Below are 20,595 nucleotides of genomic sequence, written 5' to 3'. Positions count from 1 at the left end.
CAAGAAACCACTAGAATGTTCCAAGGTGCCTCTAATTTTAACTCATGAGGTAAACACTGCTCAAACATTTTCAGTGAAATGTTATTTTTATTTTTAATTTTAAAATTTTTTTTGAGACAGAATCTTGTTCTGTCGCCCAGGCTGGGGTACAGTGGTGTGATCTCGGCTCACTGCAACCTCTGCCTTCTGGGCTCAAGCGATTCTCTTGCCTCAACCTCCCTAGTAGCTGGGATTACAGGTGTGCACTAACACACCCGGCTAATTTTTGTATTTTTAGTAGAGACGGCATTTCATCATGTTGTCCAGGCTGGTCTCGAACTCCTGACCTCAAGGGATCCACCCGCCTTGGCCTCCAAAAGTGCTGGGATTACAGGCATGAGCCACTGTGCCAAACCTGAAATGCTGTTTTTAGTACATTAAAAGTGTAAATTAGCTATTACAAAAATTTATACTAAGACAATATTAACGTTCATGGAAAAAGAATTTAAAAATTCAAGGGAAGTGCTTAGACGGTAAAATATCTAAATCATCCAGCATGCAGAATCAAGCAAAGATATTGTAAGAAAGTGACTTTACTTTTTCCAGATGTTTTGTTAAATGATGCTGTCTCCCCTGGGCTCATTCTGCCCGGATTGTTGCCAAAAATGGACTTCCTGCTTTTCCTTTCCTTTCCTCTGTTAGAGCCAGATGCATTTAGAGTTGACAGTCCTGTTCCCATAAAATGAAAATAAATAAGCCAAAAACTACAAGCAAGGCAACTCAACATTTTCCATCCCCGTTAATGTTTATTTTGAAGTCCTACTACTCCCTTGGAACCTAGTACAGAAACCCTACTAGCAGTTTTTGTTCTGTTAATAATAGCACTGTAGGCAATTAAAGCAAAGTTTTAAAAATCTCTATAGGCAAATGCAACAAGAACTGCATGCTTATCGTAGAATGACCACAAAATCACACACACACTTAGCTGATTGTGCATCAGAAAGAGTTTGAAAAACTGCATGGAAAGAAGGTGCTGTGGCTAGAAATCATCAGGGGCTAATTATTTAATTTGGAGAGATGAAGGAATGGTTATTCCTTGAGTTTTAGTGTCATGTTGTCTAGGTTCAATTCCTACTGGTATTAGCCTTGACTTAACACCTCCTTCTTTGTTCCTCAGTTTCCTTATCTACAAAATGTGTGTAATGATAGGAACTCGCTCATAGGGTTAGTCTGAAGATTAAATGGGAAATATGGCGATAATGATGTTGCATGGCTTCTCTTTCTCACTCCTGGTCTAACCACTCCCTGGATCCTTCATGCCTGGCACAGTGCCTGGTGCAGAGCAGGAACTGAATACATATTTGCTGAATGAGGAAATGAATGCACACCACATAGACCTGGCTCCAATGTAAAAAGAGCGAGCTGAAGGCAGCAGTGAAGCCAGAATTGCCTCCAAATTGTTCCCACTGTCATAATTGTACTTTTGGAGAGTAATTCCCTAAGCTGAAGCAGCATTCAGGAGGTCCTTTTTCAGATGATAACACACCTTCCAAGAACGTCATCAGAGGAGACAAGATAGAATGGTATTTAAGAGCACACACTTTGGAGTGAGACAGCTGGGTTTAAAATCTGTTCTTAGCAGGGCAACCTCACACAAGTTACTTAACCTCTCTCTACATCACTCCCTCATCCATAAATGGGCTGTGGTTAGGAATAAACAAGATAATAGAGTAGTGTGTCTTGTTCAGGGAAGTGCTCAGTCCATAGTAGCTTTTATTATAGCTTAACGTGGGGCTTTTAAGGTGTTTTTTCTCCTCCAAAGTATTCACAATAGCAAACATGCACAAACTTAGACTACTGAGTTCTCATGCCTTGATCTTAATATTTGTGTACATTTTACTCTTGACACGATTACTTAATAATGGATTTTCTCCCAAGTAAAACTGATGAGGGGGCTGGGGGGAGGGGCTCTGTTCATTCTGGAGTTTTGCATGTATCCTGCCACATGTCAATATCTTCTACCAGTATGTGGGTATCTCAGGGAAGAGCCTGGTTATTCTTTTGGGATGGGGAGGGGAAGAATGTAAACAAGGGCTGAGTGATCAAAAAAGGGGAAGGATTTTGAATTGTGAGAAGGAGTCCAGAAAAATAATGAAGAAGCAACAAAGAACCTTCAACTACCCTGTTGGCTCACTTACCAATAACGACATTTCCAGAAAACTGGGATTACAGGTGTGCACCACTACACCTGGCTAATTTTTGTATTTTTAGTAGGGACGCATTTCCCCATGTTGTCCAGGCTGATCTCGAACTCCTGACCTCAAGTGATCCACTCGCCATGTTCCAGACGATGTGCTAATCACACTAGATACTTTATTGCTAATTTTTACAGCAATCCTTTAGGTTAGGACTGTTACACCCCTTTTATAGATAGGGAATCCCAGGTGCAGAGCAGCTATCATACATAACTGTTCAAGTCAAGGTCATGGAGAGACAGAGCTGGGATTTAAATCCACACGGTTAGCCTGGTGGCTGCCTCCCTTCCTCAGCTGAGTCTCTAGTTAATTTTAGGGTCTTCCTTTCATCTGTGTTTTCCCTTACGATTGTGAATGAGAAAGCTTATTTTAGATATAGATGTTGGAACATCTGACGTGACTAAAGCTTCAAGATAGAAGTTTGAGCAGAAGCCATCTAGGTATTTAGGAATACACCAACTCCAGAACCAGATGCAGTGGTGCACACCAGTAGTCCCAGCGACTTGGGAGGCTGAGGCAGGAGAATCACTTGAGCCAGGAGTCTGAGGCCAACCTGGGCAACTTAGCAAGACTCTGTCTCTAAAAAGAAAAAAAATACCTAAAAAAAAAAAAAGAATAAATTGACTCCAGTGCATATGATGGCATCTTCCTTCAGAAATCCTAATTTGTCTGGAAGCTTTGAAATCAACTCCCTAACTAGACAAGCGATGTACAGTCATTAGCCACAAAACAACATTTAGGTCAACAGACCACGTATATGATGGTGGTCCCATTTAAGATTGTACTGGAGCTGAAAAATTCCTGTCACCTTCTGCTGTCCTAACATGATAGCATAACACATTACTCAAGTGTTTGTGATTAGATTGGTGTAAACAAATCTGCTGCACTGCCAGTCATATAGAAGTCTAGTACATACAATTATGTACAGAACATACTTGATAATAATAAATATGTTACTGGTTTATATATTGACTATACTACACTTTTTATCATTATTTTAAAGTATACTCCTTCTACATTAGTGTGTGTATATATATATATTTAAGATATATATATATACACACACACACACACAATAAAACAGCCTCAGGCAGGTCCTTCAGGAAGTATTCCAGAAGAAAGCATTGTTATCACAGGAGATGACAGCTCCATGCTTGTTATTGTCCCTGAAGACCTTCAGTAGGACAAGATGTGGACGTGGAAGACACTGATATTGGTGACTTGACTCTGTGTAGACTGAGGCTTATGTGGGTGCTTGTATCTCAGTTTTTAGTAAAAACGTTTAAAAAGTAAAAAAAAAAATAAAATGAAGTAAAAAAATTAAAAATAGAGAAAATCTTATAGAATAAAGAAAGAAAATGTCTTTGGCTAGAGTCACAGAATGGAAAAAAAAAAAAAAAAAAAAAAGAAAGAAAATGGCTGGGTGCAATGGCTCATGCCTGTATTTCCAGTACTTTGGGAGGCCAAGGCAGATCAGTCCAGGAGATCAGCCTGGGCAACATAGTGAGACCCTTGTCTCTTAAAATAGCCAGGTATTGGTGGCACGTGCCTGTAGTCCCAGCTACTCAGAAGACTAGGGTGGGAGGATCACTTGAGCCCAGGAGTTCAAGGTTACAGTGAGCCATGATTCCACCACTGCACTCTAGCCTGGATGACAGAGCAAGGCCAGGTCTCTAATTAAAAAAGAAAAATAAAAAAAGAAAGAAAATATTTTTATACAATTATACAACGTGTGTGTGTGTTTTAAGCTAAGTGTGATTACAAAAGAGTCAAAAAGTTAAAAAAATAAAAATTTATAAAATAAAAAGTTACAGTAAGCTAAGGTTAATTTATTTTTGAAGAAAATTTTTTTATTTATAAATGTAGTGTAACCTAGTGTAGAGTGTTTATAAAGTTGATAGTCATGTACAGTAATGTCCCAAGTCTTCACATTCACTCACCGACCCACCTAGAGCAACTTCCAGGCCTGCAAGCTTCATTCATGATAAGTGCCCTATACAGATGTACCATTTTAAATCTTTCATGTCATAGTTTTACTGTACCTTGTCTTTTTAGGTATGTTTGCATGCACAAATACTTCTCATTGTGTTACACTTGCCTACAGTATTCAGTACAGTAACGTGCTGTACAGGCTGGTAGCCTAGGAGCAATCGGCTCCACCATCTAGCCTAGGTGTGTAGTAGGCTACACTGCAGCTTTGTCTAAGTTCACTCTATGATGTTTCGCAACGACCAAATAATCTAATGAAGCATTTCTCAGAATGTCTCTCTATGATTAAGTGATGCGTTAGTGTAAATATAACCAGTGCTAGGCTTTCTTCTGGATGCTTTTCCGGACACATCAGAGGATTCAACATATTGGCACTGCTAAAATCAGGAGAGAAGCTGAGTCTGGGGACAGTCCGAGAGCCACTCAGGGTCACACGGTTACTTCTCCTTCCTGAGTGCCTTGCCTGCCATGCTCTGCAGGGCACAGCTGGGCCTCATCTTACCCAGTCACTGTAGGCCCAAAAAGCTGTCTTCACTGGTTTTGCAAGATATTGGGAGGCACCGAGGGTAATTAAGTTTCAGTGAACAGGGCTACCTCTCAATGGTGTGTTGGTTGATATTCTCCTGAAAGTTCTGTTCCGAGCCCTCTCATTTCCTGAAATGCATCCCTTTGCCCTCCAAGGTGTTCCAACCTGCAGCACTACTGTGGATCTGAGTAACCCGGAACAGCCATGGGGGATGGCCAAGGCTCTCTGTGGGGAATGGCAACATTCAGTGCCAGGGACCCACACCCAGCTAGCCCAGAGCTGTCCAAGGCAGCAGGGTTCTACTTTTGTCATTCAAATGGCTTGTTAGCAAACCACTATTTGATGAACAAAGCTTGTCTCTCAGTGCTGAGAAAATGACAGTGTGTATCCAGGGAATGGACTGACATTTGCAAGGCTCTCTCCATGTGGCTCCTTCAGTGTAGGAATAAAAATGAACCCTGGAAGTCACAGAATCTTCCGGACAAGCCTCACCATGGAATCCCTGAGCGCCTGCTCTGTGGGCTGTGTGGTGGATTCAAAGGAGAATGAGGCAAAATCCCCCTCAGAATCAGACTTCCAGATCATCTGGCTCTGCCTGCTCCTGACTTGCCTGCCTTAGAAACCCAGGGACCAGGACCTCCCAGTGCCTTCCAAATGTAAATCCCTGGTAGAGAGGCCTGAGACTGGGTATGTTAATCAAGAGACCTGGGTGATTCTGGAGATTTCAGCAAATGTAGTAAATAAGGATTCTAGTAAACTCCACTTTTGAGTGACAAAGGCTCAAAGAGAAGATTTGCCTTGGCCAAATCACAGAGTGTGGTAGCCAAGAGCCCAGGTCTCGACCCATGATCTTATCTGATGATCTTGTCACCACTGAATAATTTTTCTCTTACAGAGTTGTACTCTTTTAAGCTATGGGTATGTGAAGGTATACAGAGCAGTATAATGGACATTGGAGACTCAGAATGAGAGTGGGAGGGAGGTGAGGGATGAAAAACTACCTGTTGGGTACGACTTACACGACTTGGGTGACAGGTGCACTAAAATCCCAGACTTCATCACTATACAATTCATCCATGTAACCAGAAACTATTTGTACCACTAAAGCTGTCAAAATAAAAAAACTCAAAATAAAAGAACAAGGTTGTACTCCTAACTGTGGAAGAATTGCGTATCTAGGAAGTACCCAAAAATACGCCCATAAATGAAGGAGCTCCAGAAAGGAGATGTCACAATGAGTTGAGGAGTCTCAGATACTTTACAAGGACCCTGTCCTTGGAATTTGGAACGGGGCCAAGGGGAGAAGGCAGGCCAGGCAAGGTTGAGAACACTCTGAGCAACGGCCTGGCACTAGAAAGACGGCAGTGTAGCTAGGTCCCTGAGGAGAGCGGGGGATGCAGGGGAGCTTGTGGGAAGATATTGGAAACTAGGTAGGTGGGGTCATAAAATAAAAATACCATATCCTTTTTTTTTTCCTATTAGAAGGAGAAAAAAAACCCCAGGACAATAGAAGTACTAAATGCAACTGAGAAACAAACCCTAAGAGAAAGCAGGTCAAAAAAACTCAACTACTTCCATAGTGTGGTGCAAAGAGCAGTCCTGGGAGCTGCCAGGAGATCTGGCTCTTGCCCTGCCACTGAACTAGCTTCTGATGGTAGGAAAGTTCCTTCCTTTCTGTGGGCCTCATACCACATGATTGTTGAGTGCCTCATTGCAATGAAGGGTTTTTTTTTTTTTTTTTTTTGCATATGGCTTGTAAGAAGGGACTTAGGATGACGAAAGGTGACATATGCTGAAATTGATAATGTAGCAAAATTAAAATGAATGGCATAGCAACATGAGCAATTTATTTTCCTCATGTGCATCAAACACATGATTATAACAAGAAATATTTAGAAGGTATTATAACAATAATTCTGGCAATCCAATTTAGCTATTTTGAGACAGGAAATAAAATTGGGGAAAAAATGTAAAAAATTTCATTTTTCTAAAGAAAACGAAAATACACTATACCTATGAAGAAATGTACGCTATGTGAACACTTTTAAAAAATAACATACTTGGAATTTTTAAAATAAGCCGAACAACCACATGCTTAGAAGCTCTACCAAATGACCTCTTGGTCCTTCCACGATTCTCTACTGGCACAGAGACTTTGTCTTCCACACTGACTTCAAATATCTTTGGGAATCTGTGCTCCTTATTTACTCAGTGCTTGAGAAGAACAGACAAAGCCAGTGGAAGGGTCCGAGTGTGGCATTCGCTGCATTTATAAAGAATCAGAGCTGCAGTGGGTATGATTCTTGAACAGAGTGGCGCTCATCCTTGTTCCTGCAATGAAGGACGTGCCAGCCTCCAGGCTCTTTGACAGGTAAAGGGTTTTACTCCATCAGAAAAAGATTTTTGCCAGTTGCAAATAATGGTAATATTGTACTTATATGCCACGAGGTCATGGTCTGTGAAATTAAACTTAAATGACCAGGTTCCTGCATTTCTTTGAAATCTTTGCTGGCTACTTATTGATTCATATCCTCCTCAACAGGATTTACTAGCAGACAAGCAGTAGCAGCTGCCAACAGTCTAAAAACAGTTTATAGGAGAAAACTTAAAATGATTTTAATATCATGACATATATGATTTTTTATATCATTAAATAATATGACGTTTTTTACTCTGGTGTGTGAAAAGGTCACTCACTATTACCTAACTGTGATTTAAAAAATTTAATTATTATTATTGTTTAGAGACGAGATCTTGCTATATGTGTTGCCCAGGCTGGACTTGAACTCCTAGACTCAAGCATTTCTCCTGCTCAGCCTCCCTGTTAGCTGGGACTACAGGCCCACACCACCACACCCAGTTTACGTAACTTTTAAATAGCCCAATGCCTCTGGCCCATTTGTCAGGCACAGTGTGAGACCGGGTGCTTAAGAAATGCTCTGGGAGGGACCTGAGTTCAGCCCATCTTGAAAAGATGAGGGCAAGTCTATATACCCTGTTTACTAACATTTAGACTGATCCTCCTATCTCAGCCACTTTTCTGTTCTCAGAAATTTTATTCCAGAGGATCCTTTTTCCTAGTATGAGGAGATGAATTTTTCTGAGTTCCATGTACTTATGGACTTTCTTGTTTGTCTTCCACCCCCTGGTGCCCCATTTGTGGGACACATAATTGAGTATGCTCATTGAAAACAGCCGGAAACAAGAGAAGCCAGGCAGTATAACAGGTAAGGGCAGGACTTTGGAGACAGATAGGCTTCAGAGCCATAGGTGTACCATTCATTAATTGAAAAGGACACTGTTTTTGGAAAGTGGTTCATCAGCCTAAGTCCACTGTATTTCTAAAAACGGTCAGTTGGGGGAAATCTCTTCTTCCACTTCAACCCCATCCTTGGTCCTTGTGGTTTGGGTGGGGCCTTGCTACCCAGTTCAGAGTGGAGCATGTGACATGGGCTCCAGACTATCAGAGCACTGCATCCCCCTGGCGACAGTGATTGGTTAAGGCTTGGGTAAAGGACCCAATGAGAAACAATGACAATTCTGCGGGAAGTTCTGGAAGAGACTCTTACACTGAAGCTGAAACTAGAAGCATGTAGTGCTAGCCTGCTGTAGTCGTCTTGCAACCAGAAGGGAATAAAGGCGAGAAAGCCAACATGATGGAGGAGGAATGAGAAATGAGGAGGGAGAAAGCATGTGCCTTGGTTAAGCATTACCTGAAACCTGTGTGTCTTCATTTTTAAGTACATGAGTCAATAAAGTTCCCTTTGCCACTTTCAAACCAAAGAATCTTGGCTGATATACTCTGAAATTTGGGGCAAATTACTTCATCTCTCTCAGACTTTATTTTAAAATGGAGGTAATACTGCCTACCTTGTAGAATCATTATGAACAGTAAAGGAGATGTATGTAAACAGCACAAATCCTAGTACTTTAGTATTTAATACATTTTAGCAATGAGAAATTATGAGTATTATTATTTTTATAATTATTAACTATTATAAAAAGACATTGTGTGACCTGGAAAATGAATATTTTATGGTATTTTTCTTCATGAGCATCAAGGCAAATTATAATAATAAAGATATTTAGGAGGTATTATAACAATGATTTCAGCAACACAATTTAGTTATTTTGAGAGTGCTCACAATGCCAATTAAATAAATGGCATATTTTTAACATTTGGTATCTTTAAATGTTATAGATGATATTGCCTTATCTTACCTGGAAATTTTACTGCTTGACAATAGATTACAAGGTCAGAAAGCTCTGGTGCAATCTGTCTGCTTTCCTTTTTATTCTGATCAAGATAAAATTCTTCTCCCAGTTCCATATCATAAACCTGGTAAGGGAAAAATGATACCATTTTACATGGAAGGTATATGCCACTCACCTCTGAGTTCCCAAAGCTCTTTTATCTGTCCTCCTCTGGTGTTATTACTGTATTTCCCCTTGAATGGTAATTGTCCATACACATGTCTCAACAGCTTTCCTAGAGTAAAAGCTTTCTGAGGGCAGGAAGTGAGTCTAATTCATCCCTCAGTGCGTGGTCCACTGTCTTACATGTGGAATGGTCAATAAATCTTTGTTAAATAGACGACTGACTATGTATCTTCTGTGGCTCAAATTTTTGACATATAATTCCATTGTCCAACAATGTCACTGCAACTGCATCTAAAGATTTGCTCAGAATCTATAAACCGTGAGGCACTTGAGGGTAGGATCTGGGTATCACATTTATCTTTCTATTCTCAGTGTCATTCCTCTGCTATCTGGCTCCTGTTTATCTTCTTGGTCATCCCAAATGCCTTTAACACTTCTTGCAATTCCCTGGACATACCTGGCTGTCCTCTTGGCCTGAATGTTCTGTTTTTGTCTGTTTAGCCAAATCTTCCTTCTCAAACCTCATATTCCCTTAGAGCCTGTCCTTGATTCTCTGATAACACAGTATAATCACTGCTCTATGCACTAATCTTCAGCAAAGTTGACATGTCTGCCTCCATCACTAAACCACCTCCTGTGCCGCTTCAGTACCTGCCACACATACACCATCAGTAGGTACTGGCTGGATGAATCAATGACTAACTTTCCATAAATGGAAGGTGGGTGTCTCTTAATACCACCAAGTGAACTTTGGCATCTACGGGAAAGTGAGGGGAAAGGTGAAAGGGAGGGATAGGGAGGAAGTGGATCCCATCTGAAACTGACAAGAGTACCACATGGTCCAAGTGTCATTTAACAGAAACCATTCACCCACCTTTCCTTTGTTGCAAGCAGAGTTATCTGCCTTCTTTATCCTCTTGGGGATTTCTTCACTATACTCAAACTGAAGCTTGTCATTACATGATTTATTTTCAGGTCTGTCTTCCAGAATGTTGTCTGAAAATAAGTTAGCAGGCTTCAGTGAAAAAGAACCCAATGCTTCACTTAAGAGCTACATGTGCATCATGTGAGGACATCCAGATACTTGTACTTATCTATAAGAATAAGGCTCTAACTATATAGTATGTTAACAAAATGATGGCTTGAAGCCTAACTGTAAAAATTGGGTTGATGCAGTTATTTTCAATTTAATTGATTTATTTACCAGTAGTTTTTGTCGCTTATAATTTAAATGATTCAAAATAATCTGGCATATTGACATAATCTAAATGAAGATGCCAATTTTCATACAGATGATTGGAACTATGCAAATATTATGGAAGATATCCCATGTCAAGAAGCTGACAGCACACACGTTTGGGAAGGATTTAGTGGCTGAAGCACTTCTAGAAGGTACATACATGATTTAATCACTATCACTTTGAAATGAAGCTATTTACTTCTTTTACCTTGAGAAATGCCAAAACCTGGGGGGAAAGACTTATTATTGGGTGTAGTGCAAAGTTTTTACAATTATAATTAAAAAGCAAAGTTTTCATGATTGTTATTAATTTACTAAGTGATAATCATAACAGAAAATAAAAGATATCTAAATATCATATCATGAGATATAATCTTATATTTTGCTCTGTTTTTGCTTTTCTACTCGGAATGACTCTAAGGGTATTAGAGGTGTATCGTGATGATGACTTTTTAAAATGAAAAACAAGAAAGCTAATTTCTCACTAAGATTTAGTATCGCATCATCAGAGCACAAATGATTAGACCAAAAGGACCTTATACCAAATCAGGGCCATGCAGGCTGACAAGAAGTAAATGAGATAAATCATTGCATTACATTTGTATTCACGGAAGTATCACAACGTCATGCTAACCGGGCCCAAGAAATTGGAAACAGAATGCTGACGTCCATGCAGTTAAAATGCCCCGTTCAAATGGCATTTACCTTCCTGACCGTTAGGAGCAGGGGAGGCAGTAAGGACATCTGCTACAGAAAAACAGAATCAGAAAGGGGTAAAGGAAGGAGAAAATTAAGACAAACACCAGATAAATTAAACAAAGGTATGAAGCAAAGCACAAATAACAGCAGCTTAGATTATAAATAAATGAAACAAGAAATGCTCTATAGATTTAATATTTTGACTGTTGAACGATGCAAGGACTAGCAGTAAACGAAATGTAAACATTACTAATGTGAATCATGCCAAGGGCTGACACATTCATGTTACATATTTTCAGTTACTGACTATTGTAATATTCCCAATATGACTTCATTTCAAACGTACAGAAACAGATTAATTTCTTGGAATTGTGCTGTCATTGTCATAGAATATGTCTATGTTAAGTCATAAATTCAAATTTGTCTGCAGTGTATGTTCAAAACTAGACACAAGGTAAACGACAAGGTTGGGAAAAAGCATTAAGAATTTATTACCCAAAAGGCAGAGTTACAATTTCTCAAATAAATAACTCTCGTTTGCAACTTCCTTAGGGTTTACTTGCAATAATTCTGTGGCTAGGCATTATCTCATTTTTATAGCCCAGATGGTGTTAGATTAATTCCTTTATTTAATCGGCATGAAAACCAAGGAGAAGAGATGCCACAGAGATAAACTGGGCACCCTGACTTTAGAGATGGGTTCCTAATCTAGGATGCCTATGAGGGTCTCAGGAAACTTGTGAAACTCTTGCAGTTGTGCAGAATTTTGAGAGCACGTTTTATTTTTCAAAGGTGACAGCTCTCATCTGATTCTCAAAAGGACACATTATTACAAGAAGCTAGGAAACCTTTGAGGCCCCCTAACAGGCTGGTAATGGTGCTTCCCACAGCAGGTAGATTTCTGTTCTCTATCCCTGCTGGAGAAAGTGGAGATGGTCACAACAATAATCAAAGGCATATGGCTAGTAAGGCATTTAATAGTCACATATGGAAGCCTTAATTGGACAAGCTTCAACAAGCAGAACTACAAGGCCTGCATAAGTCACAGCATAACTACAAGGCCTGTTTGAGAATCACCCAGTCAGAGGGATCTTTCAGTGAAGAGGGAAATACTCATGTAGTGGTAGTGGGCTTAAGCGGTCATACATTATAGATGTTAGTGCTGGAAGTAGAGGAAGAACATCACCAAACACTTCGCAGAACCTTTTCATTACGTATCTGAGGCAACTAAGGCCTAAAGTGGTGAAGACATTGCCCCAGGTCTCACAGTCTATTGGAACAGAGCCTTGCGTGGTCCCCTTTTCCAATGATACCCCACCTTTGTATACGTGGATTGTTAAAAATGCATATAACTTATCTTAGAAATTCAGTGGCATAGGACTAAATTTTACTGTCCCAAATGAAAATAAATCAGAAAATCCTTCTCTTACCTGTTCATTTTATTATTTGCAAATCAAAACCATCTATAATAATTTTTTGTTATTTCTTTATGTGAAATCTACAGTATAATAATTTCTAAAAAGTCTTTTCCTTCCCTGCTGTCAGAAGTACAGAAAAACCACAGGAGCAATTTATGAAAGAGCAAATTTGTTTTCTAGTGGACTAACTACTTATAGGGGCATATGACATCTGGATTAGTTGATTTCTTAAGTGTGCTTTTCATTTCATATCTGAATCAATTTGTTCTTCTATGGGGCATTACTGCAACTGTAATGGGGAAGAAATCCATGGGGAAGAATACGTTAATAAAAAAAATTCACATTCCCATGACTTTGCAGAGAAATTGTCTTGACTCCTTTTAATTTTTTTTTCTCTTACTATCTGATGAGATATGCCCCTCATATTAGCTCATGGGGTTTCAGGTGTAGCAAACTGGCTTTTAATTGGTGGTATGGAGCAATCAACTATTACTAAGGACAAATACTAAATGATGTAGTTTGGTATTATATTTGGGGGCAGACAGACACTGCAGCATAACCAGTGATGGAGGCTCACAAAACTGAACTATGATTGGAGACAATTCAAATTTCTGCTGAGGCGCAGATATTTGGAGGAGGCTCAGTTGTCTTAATGCTTGAGACGACTTAATGGTAAATGGTTTCTGGTCTGGGCATATCTGCATATTTAGCAAAACAATTATTCTACATAGAAACAATATATTCTACTATATAATATTTACAGAAATAGGAACCTTGGCATTTTCTTATTATTATATTGTTGTCTTTCAGACATCACCAAAATGAAAGAGTCTACTATCAGCAAAGGTACCTGAGTAAACATTCTGCAATCTCTAACAAATGTTTAACGCAAATGAAACACACTGAAAACCTAATTCTCACGTGAGAAGAATCCTTCGCTAGTAATCTGTAGTTAACATCAATTCATGTGGCTTTTCTGTATTGTGTCATTAGTATTACCCATGTTTTTTCTCTTTGGTTGGGCCAGAAGGAAAGATCTTGTTGGCTTAGTGGTACGAAAACAGGGAGGGAGGGGAAATGAGGCTCCTTTCTTTTCCCTGCTAGAATGCCAGAGCAAGAGTGTGAAAGGAACGGAGAGCACAGAGCCGTGATGCTGCCCCCTGCTGATGGTGCAGGAGAAAGGATGCAGCCTCAGTCTACGATTCCCGCCAAAAGTACCAGACATACTAGAAGCTAAAGGGTGAAAATAGAGTTTCTCTGCTGCAATTCCATCTCTTCCTCTAGAAACTTGTCATAGGAATGACTCCCTGTAACTTCCCCACCTGCCTCTTCTTACGTGGTGGCTAACAGAATCCCCTTCCTTCCTCAGTCCTTGCTAAGTGACTGAATTCAGAAACTCCTGTACAGTATTACAACCATCTGTAGTATTGGTCTTTGGAGCTCTAGACTTATTTTAGAAAGAAAAATGTGGAAAACCATCCAAGAATTTTCCTGTGCACAGCAGAGGGATCTGTTTCTCTTACCATCAGAAAGGGATTCATAGTCATAATCATATTCGTCCTCCTCATCTTCCTCTTCCTCATTATTGGCAGGTGGGGGGTTGGCATTCCCACCATTATAAGCCTGCGCTTGCATAGATGCTAACTGATGAGCCTGTAAAATAGCAATAATTGTAAACTGCAGATGCCAAGCTACTGAATTCATTTATAACCTTCAAAACTACCCCTGATGTTTAACACAATCATTAAAAGTAGCTTAACCTATTTTGATACATTTGGGAGAGGAGGAAAAACATCTAGATTCACTTGAAACACAATGTCAACACTTGGGTGAACTTCAGCATTCCTGCAGGAAGAGTCCTGGAGCTTTTATACACAATCTCCAGAAGACCGTGTGCGGTGCTCAGCTAGCCAGGTTCCCGGGACAACCCCTCCAAGAGAAAGTTTTGGTGATTTGGAGAACCAGCACCAATCCCAAATGACTGAAGAAGTGAGTCACCCATCAGTTTTTCAAAAGTATGTCTCTGTTAAGAAACCATTTTTTCCCCTTCTTAAACTAATATCTACAGGCCCCTGACCTTGAGAACAATGTTAGAATCCCTATGGACAAAGAGGCCAAAAGAATTGTTGTTGGTTTAAATAAAATTTTTTTCAAAAGGCTTTCTGAACCATAAATCAGATTAACAAAACAGGCCTAGAAACTTTAGGAAACTTGATGTGTGCAGCCAGGGAGGTCACATACTCCACGTTTACTGGAATTACTGTGAAGTGATAAGCATCAGTACAGGTCTGGGAACCAACCTAGCTTAAGAAAATCATCTGAAATATAGGAAATGTTACTTGCATGAACTAAATGCAGGAAACAACCTAGAAGTTCAACAATAGAGGAACGGGGTCAGTAAGCAGTGGTTGTCTGCTGGAGAGAAAGACATGAAAAAATAATTGTTATATATTTATTGAACAAAGGAATTGAACAAATTCTTTTGTTCAACAAATTCTTTTATTCAATATTTATGCATTGAATATATAGATTATATATGCACACATATACAATTCTGCATATGTGTGCATACATGTGTGTTAACATATACTCTATATAATGTATGTGTGTGCATACAGAAAATAGCTATTCATGTAAATATATATACTACATAAATATACACATAATTCTGTATTCTTTGTTTTATGTATTTAAAGTGCAATTATATAAAATGACAGTCATAAAGTGCTAGATATTAAATGTTAATACGGCAGGGGTTCTTCACTTGTTTTTGTGTCACAGACTTCTCTGGTTGTCTGGTGAGATAGGATCCCTTCTCAGAATGATGTTTTAAATGTATAAAATGAAACGGTTACAAAGGAAATACTGTTGAATACAGTGATCACATGTTATAGGAACAAATTTGTGCTATTAGAATATACGTGTTTTTTTATTAACACAGTAGAAAGCATAGTAGTAGGTTAAGTAACATTTTTGAAAATATAAATTGAGCATAAATAATTCTTGGAGATATTAGCGACAACTGTGAAGTATAATGAAAAAGTTGCCATTTCGATTGGTGACAATAGGTATTGCCTATATTACTGTAGTTTATTCCCACATTTATAATCAGAGGAAATGCTAAATTTCAGCTAGAGGTTAGTGAACATAAAGATGTATTTTTTTCCATTTATATTTATAGACTCCCTAAATTCCATTTGTGGATATTACCAAGGTTAAGAACTTGTGTAATATAGTTGTGTTTGACCCTGGAATTATGTATGTTTTAAAATAATTCTCTAGTCCCTAAATTTTTGAAATGTGGGTATATTACCTTTATAATGAATATGTATACATAAGGAAGATACAATTTAGGCTGTGTCCATATCCATATGAAATGTATTACAAAGCAGTCCATTCCAGATAACTGGATATTGTCTAGGCTGAGATTTCTCAAAGTGGGTTTTATGGAGTTCTGTGGGTATTATTAGGTGTTATGGAAAAACTGACAATTACAGGAACTGCAAAATACATTGAATGCCTGGAAACAGCAGCTTAACCAAACCTGAACACATTCCTACTACAGGGTTTCACACAGCCTTCATTTAATACGCTAAAGGGCATCACGAGTCTTCAAAGATCTCCAGTGCATCTTCAAAGATCTCCAGTGAAATCAGTCTCAAATAAACATTTTCCATGCTTACTTAACCAGGGAATTTCTTTTCCCCCATCTTTCTCTTCTCAGAGTCTCTCATAGGATTAGTGTTCTTCAAAACTTTGGGAAATCTGTTGTAGGCACAAGTGAGCCACAAATGCAGGTCTCTTTATCGCTGATAAGAGAAGGGCCTTGACTTAGTGAGCACTCAAGGTAGCACCAAGTCATGGGAATGATGAGGCCAAGGGCTGGACAGACCCACTGGCAGGGAAGCGTGAGTACTGTATGGGAGAAGGACACCGCTCAAAGAACCACGAATAGCAGTGTCTGAGAGTAGAGTGCCAAGGCCCCTGAGATGCTCAAGGAGAAGCATGGGAGAGGTAGCCCAATGAACAGCCAATAGCTGGGACCCTTCTACACAGTATCCTACTTATTCTAGGGTAGAAAAATGGGACCTCAGCCCCTGAATAAAAGTAACTTGGATATAGGTTGGGGTTGGAGGTATGGGTCAGATGAGGAGACTGGCCCTCATAGGGCTAAGCAGGAGCAATGTCTTACAATTCTCTGTTTCCCCAGTACCTAGCCACAGTGCCTGTCATCTAGGGTGAACTGTTTGAGTTTTTTTGGTTCAAATTCAGGAGAGCAATGTCAGAATCCTGGAGGATCATGGTGGGGTATAGTTAGGAGACCTCAGGATGCATCTCAGTACAAGCCAGAGGCAGGTGGAGGGCTTCAGAAATCCTGCTGAGTCAATCCATCCTTGCTGAGGGTGTGTTCTTTATATGGAAATGACACAGGCCTTCTATGTTAGGGGGTAGGTCGGAGCCCATGGAGCTCTGGGCATTCACCTGGTTTATTTGAGGTCAGATCACTAGGTCTAGACCCATGATCTACCAGAAAACAGAAAGGCCTTACACATACGACTGTGGAATCATTGCTGGTATCCCCTGGGAAGTCATCATGAAAGGTCGCAGTCTTAGAAAACTGGAAATAGGGATTATGTTGTCCCATTTGTCCAAAATGAGGAACAAGTAAGTTGTGGACATTATACTGTGGGCAGTGTCAAGGTGATAGTTGACAAAATTTCATGATGGGGTATTAATCACTTGGTTTGTGAGAACTTAGAAAATAAAGAGGTGATTTGCAAGAGTTAAAATGGATCTACTAAGAACAAATTTACTGCACAGTAACCTCCTTAGCTTTTTTGGATAAGATAATTCACTTTGTGGGAAAAATAGCAGATAAATCGTGTTTCTCAAACTTTCAGGATAATAAGAATTATTATTGCTATTATTTTTTCTGCAGACACCATGGTGACTTAAGGAATTATTTTTTTATAAACAGATGAGCAGGCCTTTCTTCTGGCAATTCTGACTTAGTCAGATTCGTGACCTTAGAATCTGTTTTTCAAAGTGCTCCAGCAACTATTCTTATTAAAGTATTCTGACTTCTGTATCACCTTTGAAAAGGGCTTCTCTAAAGACCGAGACTAAGCTCTACTGCTGTGAGCTGGTTGGCCTTGAGAAAGTCACACAAGTGGCCAGGCTTCAGTTTTCTATTTTATAAATAAAGAAATCAATAAAGACGTTGAAGCACCCTCTGGGAAATGCGGGCTACCAGAGAGGAGAGCACCAGACAAGAGCAACAATCATCAAATGCCAGGGGGGTTCTTTAAGAAGGGCACGGGCCTCTCACGTGGCTGGCTGACTCAAGGGCAACTTGGGATGAAGACACAGTTTGAGAAATTGCTAATAAATGTACCAGATGACAGAAACAAAATACACAAAGAACCTTGTAGGATGTAATAATATACCGAAACCAAGAAGAGCAAAAATAAATACGAGGCTCCCATATGCAAAAGGTTAAAATTCATTGTTAATCTGGAAAAACGGGAACACTGGGCATAAGAACAGTCTATATGAAAATAATCGAATGATTTTGTTTTCTACAAGCTCAACATGAGCCCGGGGTGTGCTAAATCTTTTTTTTTTTTTTTTTTTTTTGAGTCAGGGTCTCACTCTGTGGCCCAGACTTGTATGCAGTGGCACAATCATGGCTCATTGCAGCCTTGGCCTCCCAGGCTCAGGTGATCCTCCTGCCTCAGCCTCTCCAGTAGCTGGGAATACAGGCACATGCCACCATGCTCGGCTAATTTTTATATTTTTTGTAGAGATGGGGATGTGATATGTTGCCCAGGCTGGTCCTGAACTCCTAGATTCAAGCAATCCACCTCCCCTGGCCTCTCAAAGTGTTGGAATTACAGGGGCGAGCCACAGTGGCTGGCCAAGAATTTTTGAAAGGAAGACAGTCTGAGGCTGCATTAACAAAGGTTTAAAGTTCAAATTAGGGGAGGTGATGGTTTCACTGATCTTGTGCTGTAATATACTACCTAGAATACTGACTTAGTTCTGGAAATTGCATTTTAAGATTGACAAATTCAAGAATATCCAGAAATTTAAGAATATCTACGATATTCTTAATGGTAAGTAAAGAGTCTTAGCAAACATATCCTGTCAGGAACAGTTGGCACAACAAGAATTTTTAGCTTGGAGAAGAAAAGCTGGTGGGGAAACACATGATAGCTTTCTAAATATAAAATTAGTCTGTACAGCTGCAGAGAGAAGAGGGAAGGCCAATGAGAAGGAGGAACAGGAAGGAAGATTTGGGCTCAACATAAAAAAGACTTCTGTTCATTAGTGGAATGAAAGCCTTATAAGTAACTGCAAATGACTGTGCACAGAATGGAAAAGGCAAAGACATTCACATTTATCTTGAAGACCATAGTGGTACGTGTGGTTAGCAGCTTCATCTGCTTGGCAGTGAGGACCGGGCAGGAATTGTTGGATAAAGAAAACAGCACAGATGAACAGGGCTCTGGAAGAAAGTGTTTTTCTTTCTAGAAGTGCTTTTTCTTCTGCTGGGTGGTCAGGCACTGATGTGGCATTTGAGGAAGGTCAGGTAGAGTATACATGCTAACATTTAAATAACTTAGTAACAAGGTCATCAGCATAGGTGCCATGGCCTCTGAAACTCAAGCAAAGGCCAGGTCACCTGGAGCAGCTTTGGAAGTGCAGATCTGGATGTCGACCCAGTGGAGGTCTCCAACTGGTGGCCCTTGGGGCTGACTTCACCTCCAGACCTGACTGGTTTGGCTGGTGCAGTGTTTTAAAAATAATTGAATTAGAGCTGTTCATTGATGGGGCGTGCACCCTCCACTCCTGTCCTCACCACTTCCAGCTGTCCTGTATCCAGCTGGCTCCTCACACTGATGTTTCCTGCTTAGCCCCTGAAGGTGGCTGATTTTGCAACTTTTGGCCCAGAGTCGTGGGTGATCTTCAAATTGGGTCATGTATACCTTCAGAGTAAAACACTTCAAGGGAGTATGCAAGTTCGGATGTTTGTAAAGAAATTGGTTTCTGTATGTTTAGCATCTATGTGCCTGTACTCTTTGAAAAACAGGTCAGCCTGAGAGCAAGTGGGCTAGTTTCCAAAGTGATGTTTTAGAACCAACAGTGCCCTCCTAAGTAGGACAAATAGTTTTGCCAGCTGTCATCCTGTGGGATAAGTGGGTGCAGCCTGGTAAATAGACTCTGTGTTCTGGACATGAGGTTTTTCACAGACCTTTGGGCTGAGGGTCTCCTACGCAGGTGGGTTTGTTGTGCTTGGACCCAGATCTCTGTTGCCGAGATCTGGGCCCAAGCAGCACAAACTAGTGATAGGCTGGGATCACAGGGCTATGGCTAATGGGCTTCTACTACAGGCTCCATGCCAAGGGCTCCCCTAAGAGGCCTCTCCCTAATGGGGACTAAAGCAGTCATTATGGGATGGACAACCCCCAAAGCTCAGTTTCAGGCACAACAGTCACACTTCATCCTACTCAGAATAAATTAAATAACGGAGGTATATCCTATGTGGAAACAATTCCACAAATTAAATCTTGGGTGAGTGAGATGAGAGAATTTATTGGTCTATGAAATGAAAAGCCCAAAATCAAATTTATCATCTAAGGAAAGTCAGTCTTGAAAAACTAGTAAACGAGCAGGTCATCTGAAAGGTTAGAATGATTATTTTTCTTTGTTCTAGGCACACTGCCTTTTCATAACCAGTTTAACAAGAGGGGAGTACCTTTTGCTTTAAGATATCCACTGGCGTCTGATGGGCTTTTAGTTTCTTGTTTTTAAGAAGCACTTTCCTTCTGAGTTGGTCAGGTGAAGGAAGCATTGGATCATCTGAGAAATCAGTCTCAAATAAGAATTTAGCCACCAGCTTTTCTCCAAACACAGTCTAAAAAGAATGAAGGAAAACATACAATCAATGCCTTTTATCTGTAATTGATAAATACAGGTACACTTCATAAATATAGTAGATATTTTAGATTGGTTGAATTATTTAAAAAGTCTTAGGAAGAGGAACGAGGAAAGAAGCTGTCCCCTGCTCCCTCGCTTCATAGTTTCTTACTGAAAGGAAGGGAGGTG

The 20,595-nt window shown here is 39.9% G+C and overlaps 1 protein-coding gene and 1 long non-coding RNA gene across 4 annotated transcripts in view; one reads left to right on the top strand and one right to left on the bottom strand.

Annotated features, from left to right (window-relative positions):
* PLCE1 (phospholipase C epsilon 1) overlaps nucleotides 1-20,595 on the bottom strand; it is a 358,406-nt gene that overhangs the window by 39,925 nt on the left and 297,886 nt on the right. For all 3 annotated transcript variants that reach the window (XM_025396381.1, XM_025396382.1, XM_025396383.1), the window contains 5 exons: nucleotides 20,246-20,404; nucleotides 14,010-14,139; nucleotides 10,004-10,125; nucleotides 8,971-9,088; nucleotides 577-708 (listed from right to left, as the gene is read on the bottom strand). In XM_025396381.1, the coding sequence (XP_025252166.1) occupies nucleotides 577-708; nucleotides 8,971-9,088; nucleotides 10,004-10,125; nucleotides 14,010-14,139; nucleotides 20,246-20,404 (661 nt within the window). The remainder of the gene's footprint in view (nucleotides 1-576; nucleotides 709-8,970; nucleotides 9,089-10,003; nucleotides 10,126-14,009; nucleotides 14,140-20,245; nucleotides 20,405-20,595) is intronic.
* Nucleotides 6,891-14,645, top strand: LOC112631369. Its single transcript, XR_003121111.1, has 3 exons — nucleotides 6,891-7,120; nucleotides 10,422-10,521; nucleotides 13,297-14,645. It is a non-coding gene; the product is annotated as an uncharacterized LOC112631369 (long non-coding RNA).

This window comes from Theropithecus gelada, chromosome 9 (genome assembly GCF_003255815.1).
Source record: "Theropithecus gelada isolate Dixy chromosome 9, Tgel_1.0, whole genome shotgun sequence".
NCBI classification, from domain to species: domain Eukaryota; kingdom Metazoa; phylum Chordata; class Mammalia; order Primates; family Cercopithecidae; genus Theropithecus; species Theropithecus gelada.
This window is presented reverse-complemented; position numbering and strand designations above follow the sequence as displayed.